The sequence below is a fragment of the Chelonia mydas genome, chromosome 10 (assembly GCF_015237465.2).
Source record: "Chelonia mydas isolate rCheMyd1 chromosome 10, rCheMyd1.pri.v2, whole genome shotgun sequence".
NCBI lineage: Eukaryota > Metazoa > Chordata > Testudines > Cheloniidae > Chelonia > Chelonia mydas.
The window spans coordinates 55,612,254-55,633,070 of NC_051250.2; the positions used below are offsets into that span (position 1 = coordinate 55,612,254).

Consider the following 20,817-nt stretch of genomic DNA (forward strand, 5'->3'; position numbering starts at 1 on the left):
AAATCTATTAGGAGATTGCAGGGAAAACACAACCTATTTTAATGCCTTTCCCACTGAGGAATGCACCGATTAGAAGAGACTGCCTTACCTCTATCCTGTCAGGAGTATTTGACATAGAACCTCCTCGTCATGAAGGATCTCAAAATGGTTTATAAACTGAAGACGTGAAACACCATTCACAAACCCCCACAGGATTTCCCGCTCTTTACTTGTTGTGGAATGTTCCACTGCAGCAAAAGAGGTTCCTCCCAAGTAAAACACAAATTAATCTTTTAATATATTCAAGTGTCTTGATTAGAAGAGAGACTGACACATAATGTGTTTACATAGCTGTAGTTGGTAGCCCCCCTCAAAGTCATAAGCAACCCCTCACCATGATGAAGCTGTCAGAATAATTCCCCTTTCCTCCTCAGCTCTCCCCACATCCAAGTGTATGCGAAGTGCCCTGCTCCTAAGTGCCCGAACAGCATAATATTTTCCTCATACAGTTTGTTACTGAAAATTTAGAGGCCTTCAAGGGAAACGAGTATGCAGCTTTCTCTACCTGACACTTCTAGAGTACATTAGTTGGGGGTGGGGAGAATGCAGTATTCTTGCACGATTTCAGATGGCCATGTGGTCACCAAATTTCTTGGTCCAGATCCTGGTCTGTGCTGAAGCCACTTTGCAATGCTGATGCAAAGCAGCACTGAAGCTGGTGTGGCTGACCATGAGAGGATCTTTGTAGTGTAGGGGCTGTTCCACTGGTGAAGAGCTAGTGTAATAACTCCTACACTGTCTCTCTTTCTGCAGCAATTGCAGGAGATATAGCTCAGATAAGAGGCATGGCAAAGGCAGGGCCGGCTCTACACTTTTTGCCGCCCCAAGCAGCGTGCCGAATTGCCGCCTGAAGAAGAGGGTTGCCGCTGATTTGCTGCCACGGGACTGTGAAGATTCAAGCTGCCGCCGAATTGCCACGGCGGCGAAAAAATCCATGCCGCCCTAACAACGCACGGATTGCCACCCCTTTAAGATTGCCGCCCCAGGCACCTGCTTGGAACGCTGGTGCCTGGAGCCGGCCCTGGGCAAGGGCATGTTTATACCCACTTGAACCCAGCTGCTGTATTAGCATCTCGGGGCCATTGGCTTATGCCGAGGGACCAGTCCAGCATGCTGCTGGGCCAGAATAGGGGGAGGACAAAGGTGGCTAAAAGCCACCTGTTCATTCTCTCTCCTGAGTTGTGTTGTGTGCTCACCTGCTGCAGATGGGGTATTATTTCTCACCCAGTTCAGATTACGAAGTGGAAAAGACTTTTTTCCTTCATCTCAGAAGGACAGGGGAGGATGGATTACTTCAGATAGATCACTCTATTTATAGGACTCTTCTCAAAAAACCATTGTTCGGATTCCATTGACGCACTTGTTGTTTGGGGACTCCAAAAGCTGTTAGAAGGGAGCAATGCTTGGAATTCGGTGGGCTTCCTTCCACAGATCTGTCTGCATGTTGAAGAGTCTTTAATACCTTCAGACATTAAATTAAGATGATCTTTTTTTCTGCTTTATTTTCCAGAGTGCACTCTTATACCTCCAGACAAGTGCACGTTTCTATACAAAGGACTAGAATCAATAACCAGAAGAAGAAACTTGGGTGTTTTTTGTTTTTTTTAAAAAAGACTTCCTGAGGAAGCCTGCGTGTTGTCTCTACGTATCGGGAGCTCTCTATCTCTATTCTGTTTTACACTGGTGTTAAGTGAACTGACTGCAGAGGAATTACTCTTGTTATACTCTGGGGTGAGGGAGAACTGGACTCCTAGTGTAACTCATAGCTGCTTTCTTCACTGTAACCAGTTATCCATGGTATCTTCATAAACTGACTCTTGATACAGTTGGTACGTTATATTAACTTCTCCTTTTATCTGGAATGCTTTTATTATGAAAAACTCTTGATCCTAAGCATTTCAGAGTGGAATACTTTGTAATGGCATGTGCTCTCTTCCTTCGCAGACTATATGGCTATGCATTATCATAGTTCTGTTGCTCAGTTTGGTAAAGCATGAGTCTTTCCAATAGCTTTTCATAATGGCTTTGGCTGGGATATTTTCATTATTAGAATCAAAGTTGTTGCTTATGGGTTGCCCCAGTGATGCTTTTGTGGCAAATGATTTCCCCACCTCTTTCATATCAGGAACATTTATACAATACAGTGCAACATTTCACAACAGTACAAGTGTTTTAAATATAGGACGCAGTCAGCTTGTCTCTCCTTTCTTGATCTGGGGTATTATTATTTGTCTGGTTTTATTCTGTCTCCAAGGTCTTTTGAAGTATGAGGGCTATTTTAATAGGACATAATACTCAGTTTACCTACTTCAGAGAAAATTGTGGAAAATGTTAAACTCTGACTATTGTTTCTTTATGAAAGGAGTACAGTAAAGCCAGGAAACGATCAGCCATGTGACAAAGGCATAGCCAAGCCCTAATTTTGACCTTTACATAAACTTTTTTAAGAAGGTTGCAGTGGAGGACAACACAGGCTGATTCAAACACCTATTAATATTAATCCAAGCTAAGACTGCTAGGCAAAAGTTGTTGAACTGGAGATGAGATTGTAAGTGCATATTAGCATTGTAAGAAAATAACCTTCTCAAGAATTTTAGCTACTAAAAACAAATGTTAGGATATTCTGATTTTCCAACTTTTTTTTTTTTTTTTTAAGATTAAAGGGACACTATCAATCTTAAATCTAGTCAATTTCCCCTGCCATTTCTGGGGGCTTCATAGTTGCAATTCTGTGTGATTCATCTCAGACTTTGACAAAAAAATTCTCCTCTTGCTAAATAAGCCACACATGCAAAAATTGAACATGACGAATATACATGACCTAATAAAAGTCATTTAGAGAAGTGGAAGGGGGAGCAAACACAGGCTTAAAATGGAAAGCTTATTACACCTTGACCATGGAGAGAGATTCATTGTCCTGTTACAAGAAGATTCCGTTCACTTTAGTGTTTTCAAAGCAACCCTATTGTCATTTTGGGAACTGGGTATCAACTTAACCTACCCTCTTCAGGACTTGTGGGTTTATAAATCTAAAACCTTCCTAATCAACTTGATACTGATATCATCCCTGTGGGTTTCATCCTCACCTGACATCAATTAATTCAGTCTCTGCTCATGATTCATGTCAGAATAGTACATTTATCAACTAATCATCAACCCTATCATTACATCTACAAAATCCACATTTCAACAATTAGCATATTTATGGAGTTGAAAAGCTCTTCAATGGATTTTAGAGGCGTATCATCATCTTCAAGTACAAATACATGTCTCCGATTCCCATAGTGATGACTCACAGGGTAGTGTAAGTTTAAATGAACTGATGAATGAACCAAAAACAATTCATAAGAAAGCTGCATCAATACTAAGGGACTTGGTTATTCCCAGTACAGTGAGACTGCCTCCAGTACAAGCCTTGTTTTAAATGATCACTTTAAAATCTGTCTAGAGGTTCCAGAAGCATTTTGTTTGACCTCTGTTAGGCAGAAACCTGCTTTCTAACATGATTTTTATAAGGGAAGTTTTACTTTATAATATTTATTTATGCCAAACAGAATTTTATCTCCCCCAAATGTGTTGGATGGGGCAACCGGTTTAATACAGATACTAGTAATATTTCTACTTCTCTTGTTCCAGGGCTTAATCCCTATCCTATAGGGATCGCCTACATCATGAAGAAGCCAAGGGAAACTGCCTCCCAACAAACAAGGCCTTTGTGCGCTCATGTGGCGCTGATTCCTCTGTCTTACAGGAAACCATTAGCTTAGGCTAAATCTGTTGAAAATATTGACTGTAGTCATTCCTTTGCATTTTACAAGGTAAATAGTTGAGCTCTGTTAATTTCTGCAGTAAAATGTGTATTTGCTCCACAAAGGCTAATGCAAGAAAATGCTTTAACAATGGCAATCTGCAGCACAACAAAACCTCATTTTCACATGACAGGGTTTATGAATTTTGTGGGAATTAGATCCCTGTCATCCAGATTTCAGAGATGAGTTTGGTTTTTGTAATTAATAAACAGTTTAAGAGTTACTGTATGATTCAAGCCCCCATGCCACCAACAGCAAAAATTTATTGTCCCTCGGCACATACCGGATATGCACGGTATATACAAGTTATGCAGCTTGATAAAGTTGCTGTAGTACACACTGCTTTTTGAAAGTGTTGTGAATGTAGTGCACTGGAGGTGATCCAAGGAACACATACTGCACATAGATTAATAGATAGGAGCAGCAAATAGGTAGACCATACTTTACTGACATGTCTGTCATTTTATTCAGACTATCTATGCTTTAAGGGATATTTGTTTTTCTTTTTAAAAGACAAATCTTGCTAATGTTATTTGCTATTGAACTTTCCTTAAGTTAAAAAGAGAGATTATAAATCACTAGAAAATACTTTTAAAAAGCCACTCAAGTTTCATAGCTACTTCAAGTAGCCATTGTCAGTAGCTGGCAAGATACCTAATCCTACCAGAAAGATAAATATCAAGGGAAACGTAGCTCGGCTTGCCATATATTTAAGTCAACAAGACAAAATAGGTTACACGGCACATACCTATTCTGAGTTTATGTATAAATCTAGATGATGGAAGCTTCATGCTTCAGGTTAAAGTAGTTTTATGAGCTTTCTTATTGCACGTGTGTACACACCGAGATTAAAGAGGGAGGTTTCTGTGTTTATAGCTAATATACAAATAATGGCAAATGACAGGATGTAGAAAAATGTACAGGTTGAAAGAGTGACTAAGTCTGCATGGGAGTTCATGAAAGTGAAATGCCATCTATTCACAATAAACAAAAGGTGCAACTTGCAGAATTCCATGTGAGAGGTTCCATGAGATTTAAAAGGTTAAGATATCTTATAAATTAGCTTTCTGCATATTTTCAAACCTTCTCTTAGGAGGAACTTTTAAAAACGTTAATTATCCTTATGGCTATTGTGTTTTTTAACACGCTGTTGACTCCCCAGAATAGCTTCCTCTTTTCTTAACTTCCTGAGCCCCATCAGATCTCTCCAAGTGATTATGATGATTTAGTACTCTGGACTACCAGATACTTTATGTAACTTTGATATGTGGTGCCAGGGCTCTATAAGTTTCTGTGCAAAAGTATAGTTTGTCCTGGATGGCTGCTGTTCTCAGTCCCTGCATTTTAGGGCAGTGGTTCTCAACCAGGGGTATACATACACCTGGGGGTACGCAGAGGTCTTTTAGGGGGTACATCAACTCATCTAGATATTTACCTAGTTTTACAACAGGCTACATAAAAACCACTAGCAACGTCAGGACAAACTAAAATTTCATACAGACTATGACTTGTTTATATTGCTCTATATACTGTACACTGAAAAGTACAATATTTATATTCCAGTTGATTTATTGTATAATTATATGGTAAAAATCAGAAAGTAAGAAATTTTTCAGTAATAGTGTGCTGTGACTCTTTTTATTTTTATGTCTGATTTTGTAAGCAAGTAGTTTTGTGAGGTGAAACTTGGGGTAGGCAAGACAAACTTGACTCCTGTAGTCTGGAGGTGCTTTCCCCACTGCAGTCTCTCAAGCACTTTCTAGAGGCTGAGGGAACTGGGATTATTTAGTCTGCAGAAGAGAAGAATGAGGGGGGATTTGATAGCTGCTTTCAACTACCTGAAAGGGAGTTCCAAAGAGGAAGGATCTAGACTGTTCTCAGTGGTAGCAGAATACAGAACAAGGAGTAATGGTCTCAAGTTGCAGTGTGGGAGGTTTACGTTGGATATTAGGAAAAACTTTTTCACTAGGAGGGTGGTGAAGCACTGGAATGGATTACCTAGGGACGTGGTGGAATCTCCTTCCTTATAGATTTGTAAGGTCAGGCTTGACAAAGCCCTGGCTGGGATGATTTAGTTGGGGATTGGTCCTGCTTTGAGCCGGGGGTTGGACTAGATGACCTCTTGAGGTCCCTTCCAACCCTGATATTCGATGATTCTATGAAATTTTACTCAATATTGTATTGACATTATGTGAAGAAGGCACACATGGAAACTTAAGACAGTGAGAGGAGTTTTGAGAGAAGCAATGATATAATGGTCAAAACTGGGCTTTTCATAGAACTTCTCACTGCCTTGCCTATGGAGATATAGCTACATCAAAGGGGATTGTGATCTTGCAGACTTTAAAGGAATCCTTAGAACCCTTCTTAAGCAGAACCTCAAAAACACAGGAGTTTTTTCCAGCTTCTCAGGAACACCATCTCTACTAGAATGTCTTTCTGAAATTCAGAATGAGGTATAACTTGCAGTATACTAGGAAAAAGAAAAGGAGTACTTGTGGCACCTTAGAGACTAACAAATTTATTTTGAGCATAAGCTTTCGTGCGCTTCAGCTCACTTCATCGGATGCATTTAGTGGAAAATACAGTGGGGAGATTTAGATCTAGATTTATATATAGATGTAAATCTCCCCACTGTATTTTCCACTGAATGCATCCGATGAAGTGAGCTGTAGCTCACAAAAGCTTATGCTCAAATACATTTGTTAGTCTCTAAGGTGCCACAAGTACTCCTTTTCTTTTTGCAAATACAGACTAACATGGCTGCTACTCTGAAACCAGTATACTAAGAAGATACACATTTCTTTTAATGTCTGGGTTTGTATCTCATTGCAATATTCTGTTGGGATCACATTCCCCAAGGAACATGTGGGATGAGACGATTATCCTGCAGCGAAACAGAGGAAGAGAGTACATCTGGAAAAAAACAAAACAAAACTGAGTGCTCTGCTTTGAAACCATGCTGGTGACAATCCATGTTACATACCTACCCTACCTTTTCTGTTAGCATCACAAATCTAAGACAGTTGGCTTCTGAATTTCTGATAGCTAAATACCAGATTGCAGGAAATGAGATATTTGTTTCCCTAACAGTTTTCAAAATTATCTGTTAGTTTCCCAGGGCATCTGTCAAAATGGTCTGATATTGTGGGGTTGGCTAGACTTTAAATGAGAGCAGGCCTGTTGCAAACTGTGTCCTAGATCCTCAGCTGGTGAAAATTCAGTATCCACTCTGACTTACTTCAGCTGAGAATCTTGCACAAAGTATTGCATATTTTCCCCAAAGAAATGTGTGTACTTCTAAGCAGTTGAATTTGGGGAAGGGGCATATTTTGAAAAGGTCATTGGTCTCCCACTGGCAATGGAATAGCTGGATGAAAAGATTGACTTTGCTGAACCAAAATGCTGTGTTGCTGGTGAGGAATTTGCACCTGTCATGCTCAGATATGTTTGACGATCTGGCATGACAAATCTCCAGTCCATTGTGTTCCAGTTAAATTCGTTTTAACCTGGCCAACCCCTAAACACCTTTGATTAAGAAAAACCACAGAAAGGAGACTTTTGGGTGTACTTTAGATATATTGTGTGATTTTTTTTCTTAATACATACAGATTTGTCTTTGGCAATCTCCTGGATTATGTGGGATGTGCAGTTTGTCCCATTACCTATAAACAATCCATATTTCTGGCATAGGGCACCTAACTGTATCCATTTAAAAAAAGTTCTCATAAGTCTTTCTCTAGCTGGCTTTTAATTGTCTAGCTGGTTGACAGAAGTTGCTAGCTCCTTATCTTTGAGCACCGCATTGCATTTCAACACATAGCTACTTGTAAATGGCAAAACGTAGGCAAGGCTTGATCCAGCTCTGAGATGCATAGATATAGGTTCAATCCTAACATGAAATTAAATTTAGGACTGTACTGTGTTCCTCTGAAACAGATTTTCTAGATTCTCACCCGGGGCGGCAGGTTTGTATAATTTTTGGTGGTGCCCAGAACGGGTCCAAGTCCTGCCTCCCCACACCTGCCTTGTAAGCCAATATGTATTTTTAAAAATAACATAAAAATGGACTGGAAACAGTAGGCTTTTAATAGGTTTCCCTATATTGCACAATGTGTGTGTGTGTGTGGGGGGGGGGGGATGAGGGCTCTGGCTTGGGGTGCAGGCTCTGGGGTGAGGCTGGAGATGAGGGGTTTGGGGTGTGGGAGAGGGCTTGGGTAGGGCAGAGTGTTGGGGTGTGGGGGATGAGGGCTCTGGCTGGGGATGAGGGGTTTGGGGTGTGGGCAGAGCTCAGAGCTCGGGCAGAGGGTTGAGGTGTGGGGGTGAGGGCTGTGGGGTGGGGCCGGGGATGAGGGGTTTGGAGTGTGGGAGGGGGCTGAGGGTGGGGCAGAGGGTTGGAGTGCGAGTGGTGAGGGCTCTGGCTGGGGGTGCAGGTTCTGGGGGCGAGGGATGAGGGTTTGTGGTGTGGGGCGGGCTTAGGACTGGGGCAGAGGGTTTAGGTGTGGAGGGTGAGGGCTCTGGCTGGGGGTGCTGCCTCTGGGGTGGGGTGGGGGATGAGGGGTTTGGGGTGTGTGGGAGGGCTCAGGACTGGGGCAGAGGGTTGAGGTGTGGGGGGTGCGGGCTCTGGGGTGGGGCTGGGAATGAGGCGTTTGGGGTGCAGGCAGGCTGCCCAAGGGCTGGGACCAGAGAGGAGGACTCCACAGTCCCCACAGCCCTCTCCCTGAGGGGAGCTCCGAGGGAGGGGGCCCCCTCTTCCCCTGCCCCACCCCCGGCAGCACACTTACCTGGCACTGTCACTCCACGTACTCCTAGGGGCTGGGCCCCTCTCGGGTCCAGGAAGCCCCCTCACTTCCCCTGTGGTGGTTGCCGGGGGGGAGAGGACTGCCATCACATGTGGCCTCCTCTCCCGCTGCAGCCTGCTGCCCATCACCATAGCCTCATGGGGGATGGGGCTGCCCCTTGCCCACTGTGGGGCAGGAGTGGTGGCTGCAGGCGAGGCCGGGGGAGGGGGAATCACACTGTTGGACACTCACCCAAGCCCCAGCAGCTGCTCAGGTGAGGTCTAGACTCCATCTCCCAGAAGTCCCTTGGCGTCACCTCCCGGTGGGTGCTGGGGGAGGGGAGGGCTGCCAATCACGTGTGCGCCTCTTCCCCTCCTCAGGTGCAGCAGTCGCCTCAGCCTGCCTCCAGCGCTGCTCTTGTGTTGTAGGCAGGACTCTCCGGGGCAAGGGGGTGGCAGGCGGGGGCTGGGGGCCGCTACAGGGGAGGGCAGGGTGAGAGACCTGGCTCCGAACATTGGTGGAGCTGGGCCCCCGGGCCTTGAATATTCCTGGAGCCTGGGCACCACGGGCCCATACAGCTTGCCACCGTTGTCTCATTCATATTTCAAAATCCCACTGCTGCTATTGGACACCCAGTATGTTGACTGCAACTTTACCAGATAAAGAATCCCCAGTGCCCCAACACTTCAGAACTTACGCACATGATATAATGGGCTAACAGAACTCATGTATGTGTTTGCAAAACTAAAAGTCACAAATATAAAATGCTCTATAACTAGGAGAGGAAGGTCCAGTGGTTAAGGCATTGCCTAAGATCTGGGTGACCTGGGCTCAATTCCCTGCTCTGCCACAGGCTTCTGGTGTGACTGTGGGCAAGTCACTTAGCCTTTCTGTGCCTTGATTTTCCCCATCTGTAATGTGAGGTTGATATCACTGCCTTACATCACAGGGGTGTTGTGAGGAAAGTACTTTAAAAATTGTGAGGCACTCCAATAACTCTGGTAATGGGGCCATAGAAATACCTAAGATAGCTAGACAGACTATGTGATGAATTCAGAGACGATGTATTGGCTCTTGCGTTTTGGCTGGACCACAAAGGAGTCGTATCTTCTGCAGTGTGCACTTGAATGCTTAGAAAGGGTATTGGTATTAACATTTGGAAACCCTTTTAAAAAAATCTGTGTCATATCCTAAAAAAAATTAAACGACCTGAGCCCATGTGAGGCAGTAGTGAAATAATGGCATGGCGCATGCTGGCGCACCAGAGGGGAACTGAAGCCGCCAAAGTGCCATAACAGAGGCATGAAATAAAAAGACAAGTACCGTTTTTAACATTGGCTCTTTATACTTTGTTATTCAGACCATGATTCGGCAGTCCATTCCTTAAGTCCCATTTACTTCAGCGGGACTTAAATATGTGCTTAAATTTAAGCATGTACTCAAGTGCTTTGCTAAATAGGGGTAGAACTTAAGTTCTGATCTGAATTGCTGTACAGTCCAAAGGAGTTCAGCTACAGATGTTTGGTTGGGACCCACCTCTAGTGTCATAGGCATCCTGGAAAGTATTGCATAAGTATTGACAAATATTTATTTTTTCTCTATTTCTGTAGGATTTGTGTGTAATCTGCATTACGTTCTAACACACTGAAGGCTTCATATTCAAGGATCATGGTAGACAGTTTAATTGTATCTTTGAGGTAAGTTGTACAATAACATTATTTTTAACGATTTAATATACTCTTTCCAAAGGCAACAAGTATGGATTGACTGTGTATCTGTAGACTTTAAAAGCAAGTGGTATTTTAACTATTTGGACCATTAGTAGCTTAATGCAAAGTCCAGTCCAAATGATTGAATAGTTAAGTGCATAGATCACTTAGAACGATCAGGCAAGGGCAATCTTTGAGGGGGGTAGGGGAGAATTGGAAAGTTCCCAGTGTCTTGTTCCTGTTCCAGGAGGGCTTCTTTTCACCTTTTGTCAGTGTCTTTGCAGGATTTCTTGTAATTTGCAGATCTTTTACCATTTTTGATGAGATCTAATGACTCCCATTTATAGTAAAGGCCTTTTAAATAATTTTTATTCTTAATGCATACATTGCAATTCAAACTTGAAAGTTGTATGTTCTTGGAATGATTCACTCACATATTCATGACAGCTAGGGCATTGCGTGTTTCCTTTCATTTGTGTGAAAATAGACTGGAAGTGACCCCTCAGGTCCAACCCTCTCCCTTCTGAATTTCAAATGCCAGACTTTGGACTCAAATCCCCAGATCCAGATCTGCTTCTGTCTTGAGCTTTCAGCTTGAATTTCACACCCGAATGGATCTTCTCTATATTACAGCCTATAACAGTGCTACCTTTTCTGTGGAGACTTCTCCCAGCCTGCCACGCAGACAGACGTAGAAGCCCCCATGCTCAGGGAAGTCACTCACCATGGCTGCCAGAGGCAAAGGGTATGATACAAAGTGGCCCTACAGCTTATACCATGAGGAGATAACTGTCCCCCCACCATAATCAATAATAGGGGAGAAACTCACTGAGGGATCCTTATGGGTATCTTTCTGACTGTTGGGTTTTCTGTGGGGGAGGAGGGCCTTTTGACATTTCTCCCCAGATAAGAGTATTAGTGTCTTCAACAGGAAACCTCCCCCTGGATGTTGATTTAAACAAAAGGTGGGATTGCCACTATGAGGGAGTATGACTGAATACTTTGCTGTGTTCTCCACTGGGTGTGAGATGGATGTTTTGGTTTGACAGTTTGATATATCCCTACATACTCCACTTTGAATGTTGTGCTTAATTTTGATGTGCGCTCGGTATTTTTTTGGCTTTCCCACGTATTTAGAATGTCTGTAACAAATCTTCAGAGCAGGATAAACCTAATTTTGTAGTTTAGAGAACTTAGCACTAGTCAAGCATGATAAATAAAATTACCAACTCCAGAGAAGTGGCCAAAGTCAACTAAGTCAAAGTGAAATAACATGAAATTAAAAAAAAAAAAATCAAACCCCCTCAACCCAGAAGCTTTCCTTAGGAAGGCTTAAGTATTCCTGCCAGATTTCCTATGTGCTTGAAACAGTAGGTTGATAACAAATGTTTCTGGCAGACCCAAGCACATACACAGAGACAAACTATAAACTACCCTCATTGTCCCTGTGCATGCGTGCACACACATGCTGAATTGTAATCCCCCTTTTTAGAGACTGGTCAGGAAAAGCTTGGCAGAGAATAATCACACACATGCTAAGGAGTTTAGTTTTGAAGTGGGAACTTTTAATCTGGTAAGTAATTTGCTTTGAAGATTATAGAACTGCCACCCTCATGCAGGATTTTATTAAAATATATTCATAGAAATGTGCTGCCCATCGACAGAGCCTGGCCTTTTGCTGTTCATGAAAGTTTGTTTCCCTATGCAAATGCTGAACTTCCTATTGCACCTTCTGAGGGAACAGGGAGAGTAGAAGCCAGACAGAGGGTGAAGACCTCTGAAAAAGTAAAGTGGGTATTCAACTGGAGCAAATCAGATGCCCCAAAACTATTATGGGGATCATAGAATGTGAGGCTGCCAGAGGGTGTCTGTGATTTGTGTTCTAGCTAGGAGTTTGTCATATATCCATTAAAACTTCATTGAAATGGGGCACTATGAAGGAGATCACCTTCCCATGGGGAAAAGCATGTGTGGCTCCTGGATTACAGGACACACTTGGGAAGGCAGTGTGTTCCGTGGTTAGGGGACTGGACTGGGAATAGGAAGATCTGAGTTCTATTTCCAGTTCTGTCTTTTATCTTCTTTATGACCTTGGGCAAATTACTTCCCCTCTTTATGCCTCTGTTTTCTCCCTCTCTTTGTCCTTGTGTGGAAGTGCCCCCTCTTCAGGATGGGGGCTGTCTCTTACTGTGTATGCAGAGGCTCTGACTCTGGGTAGCTGGAACTTCTGGGTGCTACTTTATAACAAATAACAATAAAAGTTGCAGCGTGTTTTTAAAAAGTCTTTAAAATGTTCTGATTTAAAAACAAAGAAAAGAAAACAAGACTGGCACTGCCTAATAATTTAGCTTTAGTTTTTATCCTTTTAATGATTATTGCTTTGTGCAAGAGGACTAGAACATGATAATGAGGTGGTGATAGGCACTATATAATATTTACTATCCAATGGCCAGTTCCCCCACCCACAGTATGTCAGTGAAGGCAAACGAATATCTTTCTAATGTATCAAACAGTTTTTCTTGAGTTTTCTATGTTTGTGGTAACAAAATGGCAAGTGTAAAAAAGTTTCTCTGTCTATTAGGCCCCTGTGATAGTGTGTATCAGGCCTTCTCTGACCTTGATGGAGCCGTTGCTGCCCTGATACACCTACTCGAAGGAGACGTATGACCTGGGAAAGAGGGATAGTGAGTATAGACCTCCAAACACTGCCTAGAGGGGTGACTCAAGCTTGGTACTGGAGGAACCAACAAGATTTGCCCCTCTGTCAGTTAGAAGAGCCAGGAGGAGGCAGTAGGCAATCACGATCCACCAGACAAGATAAAAAGGCTTGCCTGCTTCTCCTAAGGAGGAGTGCTGGTTAGGGTTACCACCTTCTGAAATGCAAAAAACCCAACATGCTCCTCACAAGGCAAGCCCACCACAACCCCAACTACAAGGTAACTCCACACACCCACATCAACAGCCACTTTTTATAGTATCTAGAGAGATAAGAGCTATAGATAAGATTGATAACATCATTTTCTTACCTTAGTCGTGTTTCTCCAAGTTGCTTTGTTTGTTTCTGTCTTCACTGAGATCCTTCCCTCCCTTCCCCCAAACTGCCTTGATTCTATATTTTAACTGTATACTTGAATGTGAATTTTCTGGAACTTTATACATAAAGAAAATCTATTTAGTCTATTTCTTGAATTTATATTTGCTGCTTTAATTTGCCATTTGCAGCAATTTCTTATTTTTAACAGCAACATAGTAGCATTGTTAGCTGGACACAAAAACTTTTAATATTAGATATCCCAGTGTATTGTGATAATAATTAAAATCTTTAGAGCCAGTTCAAAATCTTTAGAGCCAGTTCAAAAAATCCTGGCAGATTAAATTCTGTTCCTGGCAATACGTAAAAACAAACAAAGAAAAAAAGGCCAGACTGGTCAAATACCGGCCAGTTGGTAACCCTAGTGCTGAGTGAAGATGGGTCAGGAGAAGATTTCCCGGGACCTAACCCAAAATACTCAGGCCTGGATCAGGACCTAACAACTCAACAGCAGTTTTGGTTTAAAGCTTGTGACATACTGTTCATTTTTTTGAAGTGGAGTTTAAATGCCTAGCTGTCATTTTTGAATAGAATTTCAGTTAACTGTTTCAATGCTACCAAGGAGTCGCTGTACAAGACACCTTGCTCCTGATGAGTTTTGTCAGCCCCCCTCTGAAAGTATCAGAAACAATTAGAATATTTAAACGGTTGTGGAGAAGGGAGCTGTGAGTGGGAAGTGCAGCTGGATTCTGTCTGGTCTGTTAGGGCTTGTCTTCATGGTGGGGTAATATGCCCTATCAGGTGACGATTTCTAAAGCGTACTAAGACGTTGCACATTAATTGATCTGTGTGTATCCTGCTGGTGTGCACTAAAGGTTACCTAGTGCATCGTGAGCTTTAGAAATATCACCTCCGTAAAGCACATTACCCAACCATGCGTGGATTCACCAAGGCCAAGTCATGCCTGACTAATCTAATTGCCTTCTATGGCAAGATAACTGGCTCTGTGGATGAGGGAAAAGCAGTGGACATGTTATTCCTTGACTTTAGCAAAGCTTTTGATACGGTCTCCCACAGTATTCTTGCCAGCAAGTTAAAGAAGTATGGGCTGGATGAATGGACTATAAGGTGGATAGAAAGCTAGCTAGATCATTGGGCTCAATAGGTAGTGATCAATGGCTCCATGTCTAGTTGGCAGCTGGTATCAAGCGGAGTGCCCCAAGGGTCGGTTCTGGGGCCGGTTTTGTTCAATATCTTCATTAAAGATCTGGAGGATGGCGTGGATTGCTCCCTCTGCAAGTTTCCAGATGACACTAAAGTGGCAGGAGAGGTAGTTACGCTGAAGGGTAGGGACAGGATACAGAGAGACCTAGACAAATTAAAGGATTGGGGCAAAAGAAATCTGATGAGGTTCAACAAGGACAAGTGCAGAGTCCTACACTTAGGATGGAAGAATCCCATGCACTGCTACAGATTAGGCACCGAGTGGCTAGGCAGCAGTTCTGCAGAAAAGGACCTAGGGATTACAGTAGACGAGAAGCTGGACATGAGTCAACAGTGTGCCCTTGTTGCCAAGAAGGCTAACAGCATTTTGGGCTGTATAAGTAGGAGCATTGCCAGCAGATCAAGGAACGTGATCATTCCCCTCTATTCGGCATTGGTGAGGCCTCATCTGGAATACTGTGTTCAGTTTTGGGCCCCACACTAAAAGAAGGATGTGGAAAAATTGGAAAGAGTCCAGTGGAAGGCAACAAAAATGATTAGGGGGCTGGAGCACATGACTTATGAGGAGAGGCTGAGGGGACTGGGATTATTTAGTCTGCAGAAGAGAAGAATGAGGGGGGATTTGATAGCTGCTTTCAACTACCTGAAAGGGGGTTCCAAAGAGGAAGGATCTAAACTGTTCTCAGTGGTAGCAGATGACAGAACGAGGAGTAATGGTCTCAAGTTGCAGTGGGGGAGGTTTAGGCTGGATATTAGGAAAAACTTTTTCACTAGGAGGGTGGTGAAGCACTGGAATGGATTACCTAGGGACGTGGTGGAATCTCCTTCCTTATAGATTTGTAAGGTCAGGCTTGACAAAGCCTTGGCTGGGATGATTTAGTTGGGGATTGGTCCTGCTTTGAGCAGGGGGTTGGACTAGATGACCTCCTGAGGTCCCTTCCAACCCTGATATTCTATGATTCTATGCAGACAAGCCCTTAGTTTGAAGCTGGATTCTCTGTGGTTTACAACATTTCATCAGCTCCACCATTTTTGTCTCTGCTTTTGGAATACATCAGACTACTAGCTGTTCATAGGACCAGGTTAATTTTTACTGTAAATTCAGTAGGCTCAATCCAAGTGAGTGTAGAGAGAGGTAAAGGTGGCCATAAATTGCCTTTCTGCCTTCCCAAATCCTGGGGCTTCCTAGGGGACACACCAATCTCTGGTGCAAATTAGAGCAGCCAAAGGACCTTTCTAATTTAGGCTAACTTGTAATGACCACTTAAGAGGCATTGTGATGGTGAGGCTAGACAGAGCAGAGTTTCTCTGAGCTTCATTGTCATTGTGGTCTCTTCAAGGCTGGGTGAGAGTGTGACTCTAAGCACCCCTGTATTCACACTACTGTCATAATCCTTGTGTAAAATATGCCTTGTGAAGTATGATATGAAACTAATGACTCACCGGTCATTAAAATTCTTGCGTGATGTACGTATGCAGTGGGCATTAAGAGTTATGAATATATGCTGGAATTACGACCAAAGTGCAGATAAACCAGATATGTCAGGGGGAGTTGGTAAACTGATCTGCCCTAAACAAAGGAAGGTGTTTTCCACACTGGGAATTGTACTTTAAAGGACAATGAGAATGTATTTACATATCACATAAACAGACCCAACAAGCTAACAAGGGGTGGAGGCAAACCTCATGCTAACAAGTAGGGGAGAGGACAGCATTGTATCTACACTGAGCAGGAGAGAGAAGTTTGGTCTGGGTTTTACTTTTCAGGAGTATCCGTTTAAAAGTATCCATTTACTGGTTTATAAAGACAGTGGGCTGAACCTCAGATGTTAAGCAGTTGAATCAACTGATCATATATAGTATTACTGTATTAATGAAGTGTATAGAGTGAGGTCTTTGCTGAAACCTAATAATGACACACTGATTCATATCATTGTGAAATGTATGTATTAAAAGTATAGAAGGAAATATGGATACTTAATGATATTATGTTTTAAAGTCTGGAGAAACAGGTTCCCTCTCAGACAGGAGGGCAGGCAGCTATCTATCTGCCTTCTGAGATTAAGCCAGGTGTAACCAAAACCAATGGAAGCTGCATATATGCAGAAATCAGTCAAGGGGTGGAAAGGCCACAGGAAGGGGAAAAAATAGCATGAGGTCATCCTGCCTCTTGGAACAGTCATTGGACTTTGGAAGATAAACAAAGACAGAAGCCATCTTTTGCATCCATAACTAGACAGACACACAGAACAAAGCTCATGCAAGCTGAGAAAGATGGGTCCTTCAACCAAGGGGCAGTTGAACTGTCTGGAAACTGAATATAGGTGAGAAACTTGCATAGGTAAAGGTTGTACCTTGATAGATTGTTTGACACTTTTAGGTCTGTGTTTTCATTTTTATTTGCTTGTAACCTTTCTAACTTAATCATAGAAGTGTGGGACTGGAGGTGTCCTCGATAGATCATCTAGTCCAGTCCCCTGAACTCAAAGCAGGACTAAGTAATAACTAGACCATTCCTGACAGGTGTTTGTCTAACCAGTTCTTCAAAACCTCCAGTAATGGAGATTCCACAACCGTAGGCAATTTGTTCCAGTAACTACCCTGACTGTTAAAAAGTTTTTTCCTAATATCCAACCTTTACCTTCCTTGTTGCAATTTAAGCCCCTTGCTTTTTGTTCTATCCTCAGAGGTTAACAAGAACAATTTTTCACCTTCCTCCTTTTGTACCTGAACTCCTTTAAAATCTGGTCATCTTTTGTTAATAAACTTTTTATCATTAATCTAAATTACCAGTGCTGTGTTTGAATTTAAGTGAATGTTAACTCCAGTTAATGTGGCAAGCTGGTAGGTTTTGTGTCTTTTGAGGCCTTATTATTTCTCTGAGCTGTCCAGGAGCGGGCCGGACATTACAGAGCACGCTGTTTTGGGAAAATTTGGGACTGGGAGTATGTTGGGGTCATCTTGCTGGCTGTAACTAAAACTGGTGGAAGCCAGCGTGTGACTGGTGTGTTACTGCAGGCTGCTGGGGTCAGAGTCTGCTAAACCAGGGCTACAGCTATACACAGACACTCAGGGTATGACCCTCCTGCTTGTAGGCTGGTTGTGAGTGGCCCAGGTTGAGAGCTACAGCAGCAAAGTATTGTGAGGCACCCAGGGTTACAGGGCAGGTAGTGACACAACCTCTCAGTGGTCTGGATTGCACCCCTGAACCGAAACACATCACAGAAAAGTATTAGGTGCAACTGGTGTGCCTCTGACCAGCAATCCCTTTAGTGCAGCCTTTTGAGCAGCACAAAATAGCTGGCAACAGGGCCAAGAACGAGGCCCTCACTGAGCTAAATTTGGACCCATATAGTTGTGACAAGGAAGCCCCTTATTGAGGGTGGATCCGCACCTGCCTGGTTGGTGGAAGAAGGGCCAGAGAGGCTCAAAAGCAGCTTGGACTTTGGGGCCTATAGCTCCACTTGGAGTGGGGAGCAGAGGTTGCCCAGATGCTATCTGCAAATCCTGAGCACTCTTTCTTCTTGTTGACATGCCATGGATGGAGAGACGCAGGGGGACTGGGGCTCATAAACAAACATTGAACCATGTATTGGGCACCTGGGTGTGGTGAGAGTCTCTGGAGAAAGTGCTGGGTGAGTTGTCTTGCTACCCCCTAGCTCTTGTGCTATAAAGTTTAGAAAGTTTCCACAGCTGACTGGAGAGGAACCTGTTCCCTTGCAGTCATGGAGGTTCTGTACATGTTCAGTGCTTCCTCAATGCCATTTTACGCAACTGTACTGAGGAGGGAGGAGTCATGGCTCAGGAAGAAACTAAGAAGTGGGGTTTGGTTTTGTATGTTTACAGCCAAATTTTCCTTCGCACTTTTGAAAATCAGGGGAAATGTATCTGTTTGGGCACCCAAAAATGGAGGTGTACAAAATTAATGGAATGCTTCTGAAAATGTTAGCTTTCATCTTCATTCAAGCATAAAGTGGGATATGGTTTGTAGTAATAAATTGTGTGTGTGGTTGTGTGGCTTGCCCAGTACTACCCTCTTTATTACCATGCTGGTAAGTTGCTTGGTATATTTTGCCTTTACGAATGGCACATGCACACAAGCATGCTGCAGAAATACAAGTTATATGGTCCAAGAAATGTTGTGTTATGTGGATGTTTCATGTAAGACTACTCATGTCAGTAAATTTATTCGAGTGTCTAAGCTTTTGTAGGCTCAAGCTTTAAGACAGGTAGCTAGGGTATGTGGTGTGGTTCAGTGATTATCCGCAATACATACACATTCAGTATTATTTATTTTTTGCAGACTTCTCGGCTTCATAGTGGTATTAGGATTTCAGCTGGTCATCCCACAGACGTCAGTTGAACACAGAAAGGTAAGCAACAGAAATTCAGGTTTTGTATCATTAGAAGTAACACTATGTTGTGTTAGTGTAAGAAACATAGAGTAACTTGGTGCAAATACCTCTGCTGTTAGGCATTATATGCAGGAATTTATTATTTAAAAAAGATGGGAGGCTGGCTGGCCCTGTGCCCTTGTGTTGGTTGGCACACTCTATTGCCCGATGCAGGTTGGATTCTCAGTCCCCTGCTGGGAGAGAGACTGACTAGTGCCTTCCATACTGGATGATTGTGGACTGGTGTTGGATGGGCTCTGTCATTCATTCTCTGCAAACTCAAAGAAGTGGCCTCCAAGGCGGAATCTTAAAGGGTAGAGAGGAGGGGAATGTCACTGCTAAAATGACATCATAAGGGAGGAAGGTTCCCCAACCAGCTAGCCTTCTTCCCTAGTGGCATTTTCTTCCTTGTGATGTCACTAAGGATAATTACTGAGCATTTCACCATTGGGAGCAATTTGTGGTGCAGTTTCTTGCCAGTTTTCTGGGATGCTGCTGGTTTTACATGTTGTCCCTTACATGCAACAGATCGTAGGGTTGCCAACCTTCCAGATATAAACTAGTGTATATCATGGATTATCTTTAACTTGAAGTCTTTAAATCATGATTTGAGGATTTCAGTACCTCAGCCAGAGGTTAGGGGTCAATTTCAGGAGTGGGTGGGTGAGGTTCTGTGGCTTGCAATGTGTGGGAGGTCAGACTAGATGATCATGATTGTCCCTTCTGCCTTAAAGTCTATGAGTTAAACTTCCCAAAACCCCTCTGACCCCACCTATCAACTGCCAGACAACAAGACAGCCTGAGCAGCTAACAGAAAAGAGAGAGATCTTTCTAATTAAGTGTCAACTCTCAGCTTTGTCACTGGAGGAGTTCTTCCCGCTTTTATGTTGAGATTCTGGTGTATGTTTGCTGAGGGAGTAACTTTGTCCCCTGCTAGCAGCTTCTATATGTATTTCCGTGTGGAGCTCCTTTTGCTTCTGTGGACAGAAATTGCAGAACAGCAGATATGTTCAGGGAGAGGTTTTCCGCAGTGGAGCAGTAGCTCTTTCTAAAATTCTAGTGAACAATACAACTTAGCATTGTTTGGCATCTTTCTTATGTACTCTTACAAGGCTTTATGGCATTAAAAATTAAAGTACACATTAAATGGGCAGATCTGAGCCAGTATCCGGGATTAAAGAGACTGTTTAAACACTGGTCTTTATGCGTGTGCCTTGGGCATATTTGTAAGTCTTTGGTGCTTTAGTTTGTGGTGCTGGAAATAGTATGATTACCAGGGGTGGAAGTAACTTACCGGTATGGGGGCCCAGCTCAGGGCCCTCGGAAGGGATGGGGCCTAGGGTAGAAGGGGTGGGGCTGGGGGTCAGCCTCCCCCAGCCAGCCCTTCCATGTTGCCGCGGCTCTGGTGGCAATTTAAAGGGCTGGGGTTCTGGCCACTGCTGCAGTAGCAGTGGCCAGGAGCCCTGGGCCCTTTTAAATCGCCAGGCCATGGGGCAGCTGCCCCTTTTGCCCCCACTCCACTCGGCGGCCCTGGGTGGGGCAAAAGGAGCAGCGATGTTAAATCTTGGCTGTGTACGGGCCAAGCCGGCAGCCACTTCTTACTGGTACGTTGTACCAGCCCACTTTCACCTCCGATGATTGCTCACTTTGCACCTTGCACAGCTGTTTTTGCTCTGAAAGGTAAAGACAGGAAATATAATCCGAGTACTGGACTTGAATACTTGGGTGAATGTTCTGCTAAAATATTTGTAAATAGTCCAGTTATTTTCTTACTCTGAAGCTTTCTGGAAAATGAAGAGAATCCTGAAAGCAGCTGATTGGAATCCAATT

At 43.3% G+C, this 20,817-nt stretch overlaps 1 protein-coding gene across 3 annotated transcripts in view; it reads left to right on the forward strand.

The window, feature by feature from the left end:
• Positions 1 to 20,817, forward strand: part of THSD4 (thrombospondin type 1 domain containing 4) — a 599,697-nt gene that overhangs the window by 24,628 nt on the left and 554,252 nt on the right. For 2 of the 3 annotated variants that reach the window (XM_027818796.3, XM_043523832.1), the window contains exons 2-3: positions 10,240 to 10,326; positions 18,897 to 18,966. In XM_027818796.3, coding sequence (XP_027674597.2) covers positions 10,298 to 10,326; positions 18,897 to 18,966 — 99 coding nt within the window. In that variant the 5' untranslated portion in view covers positions 10,240 to 10,297. Of the gene's footprint in view, positions 1 to 3,675; positions 3,858 to 10,239; positions 10,327 to 18,896; positions 18,967 to 20,817 lie in introns of all 3 variants that reach the window. The other variant, XM_043523831.1, reaches the window with a different exon arrangement.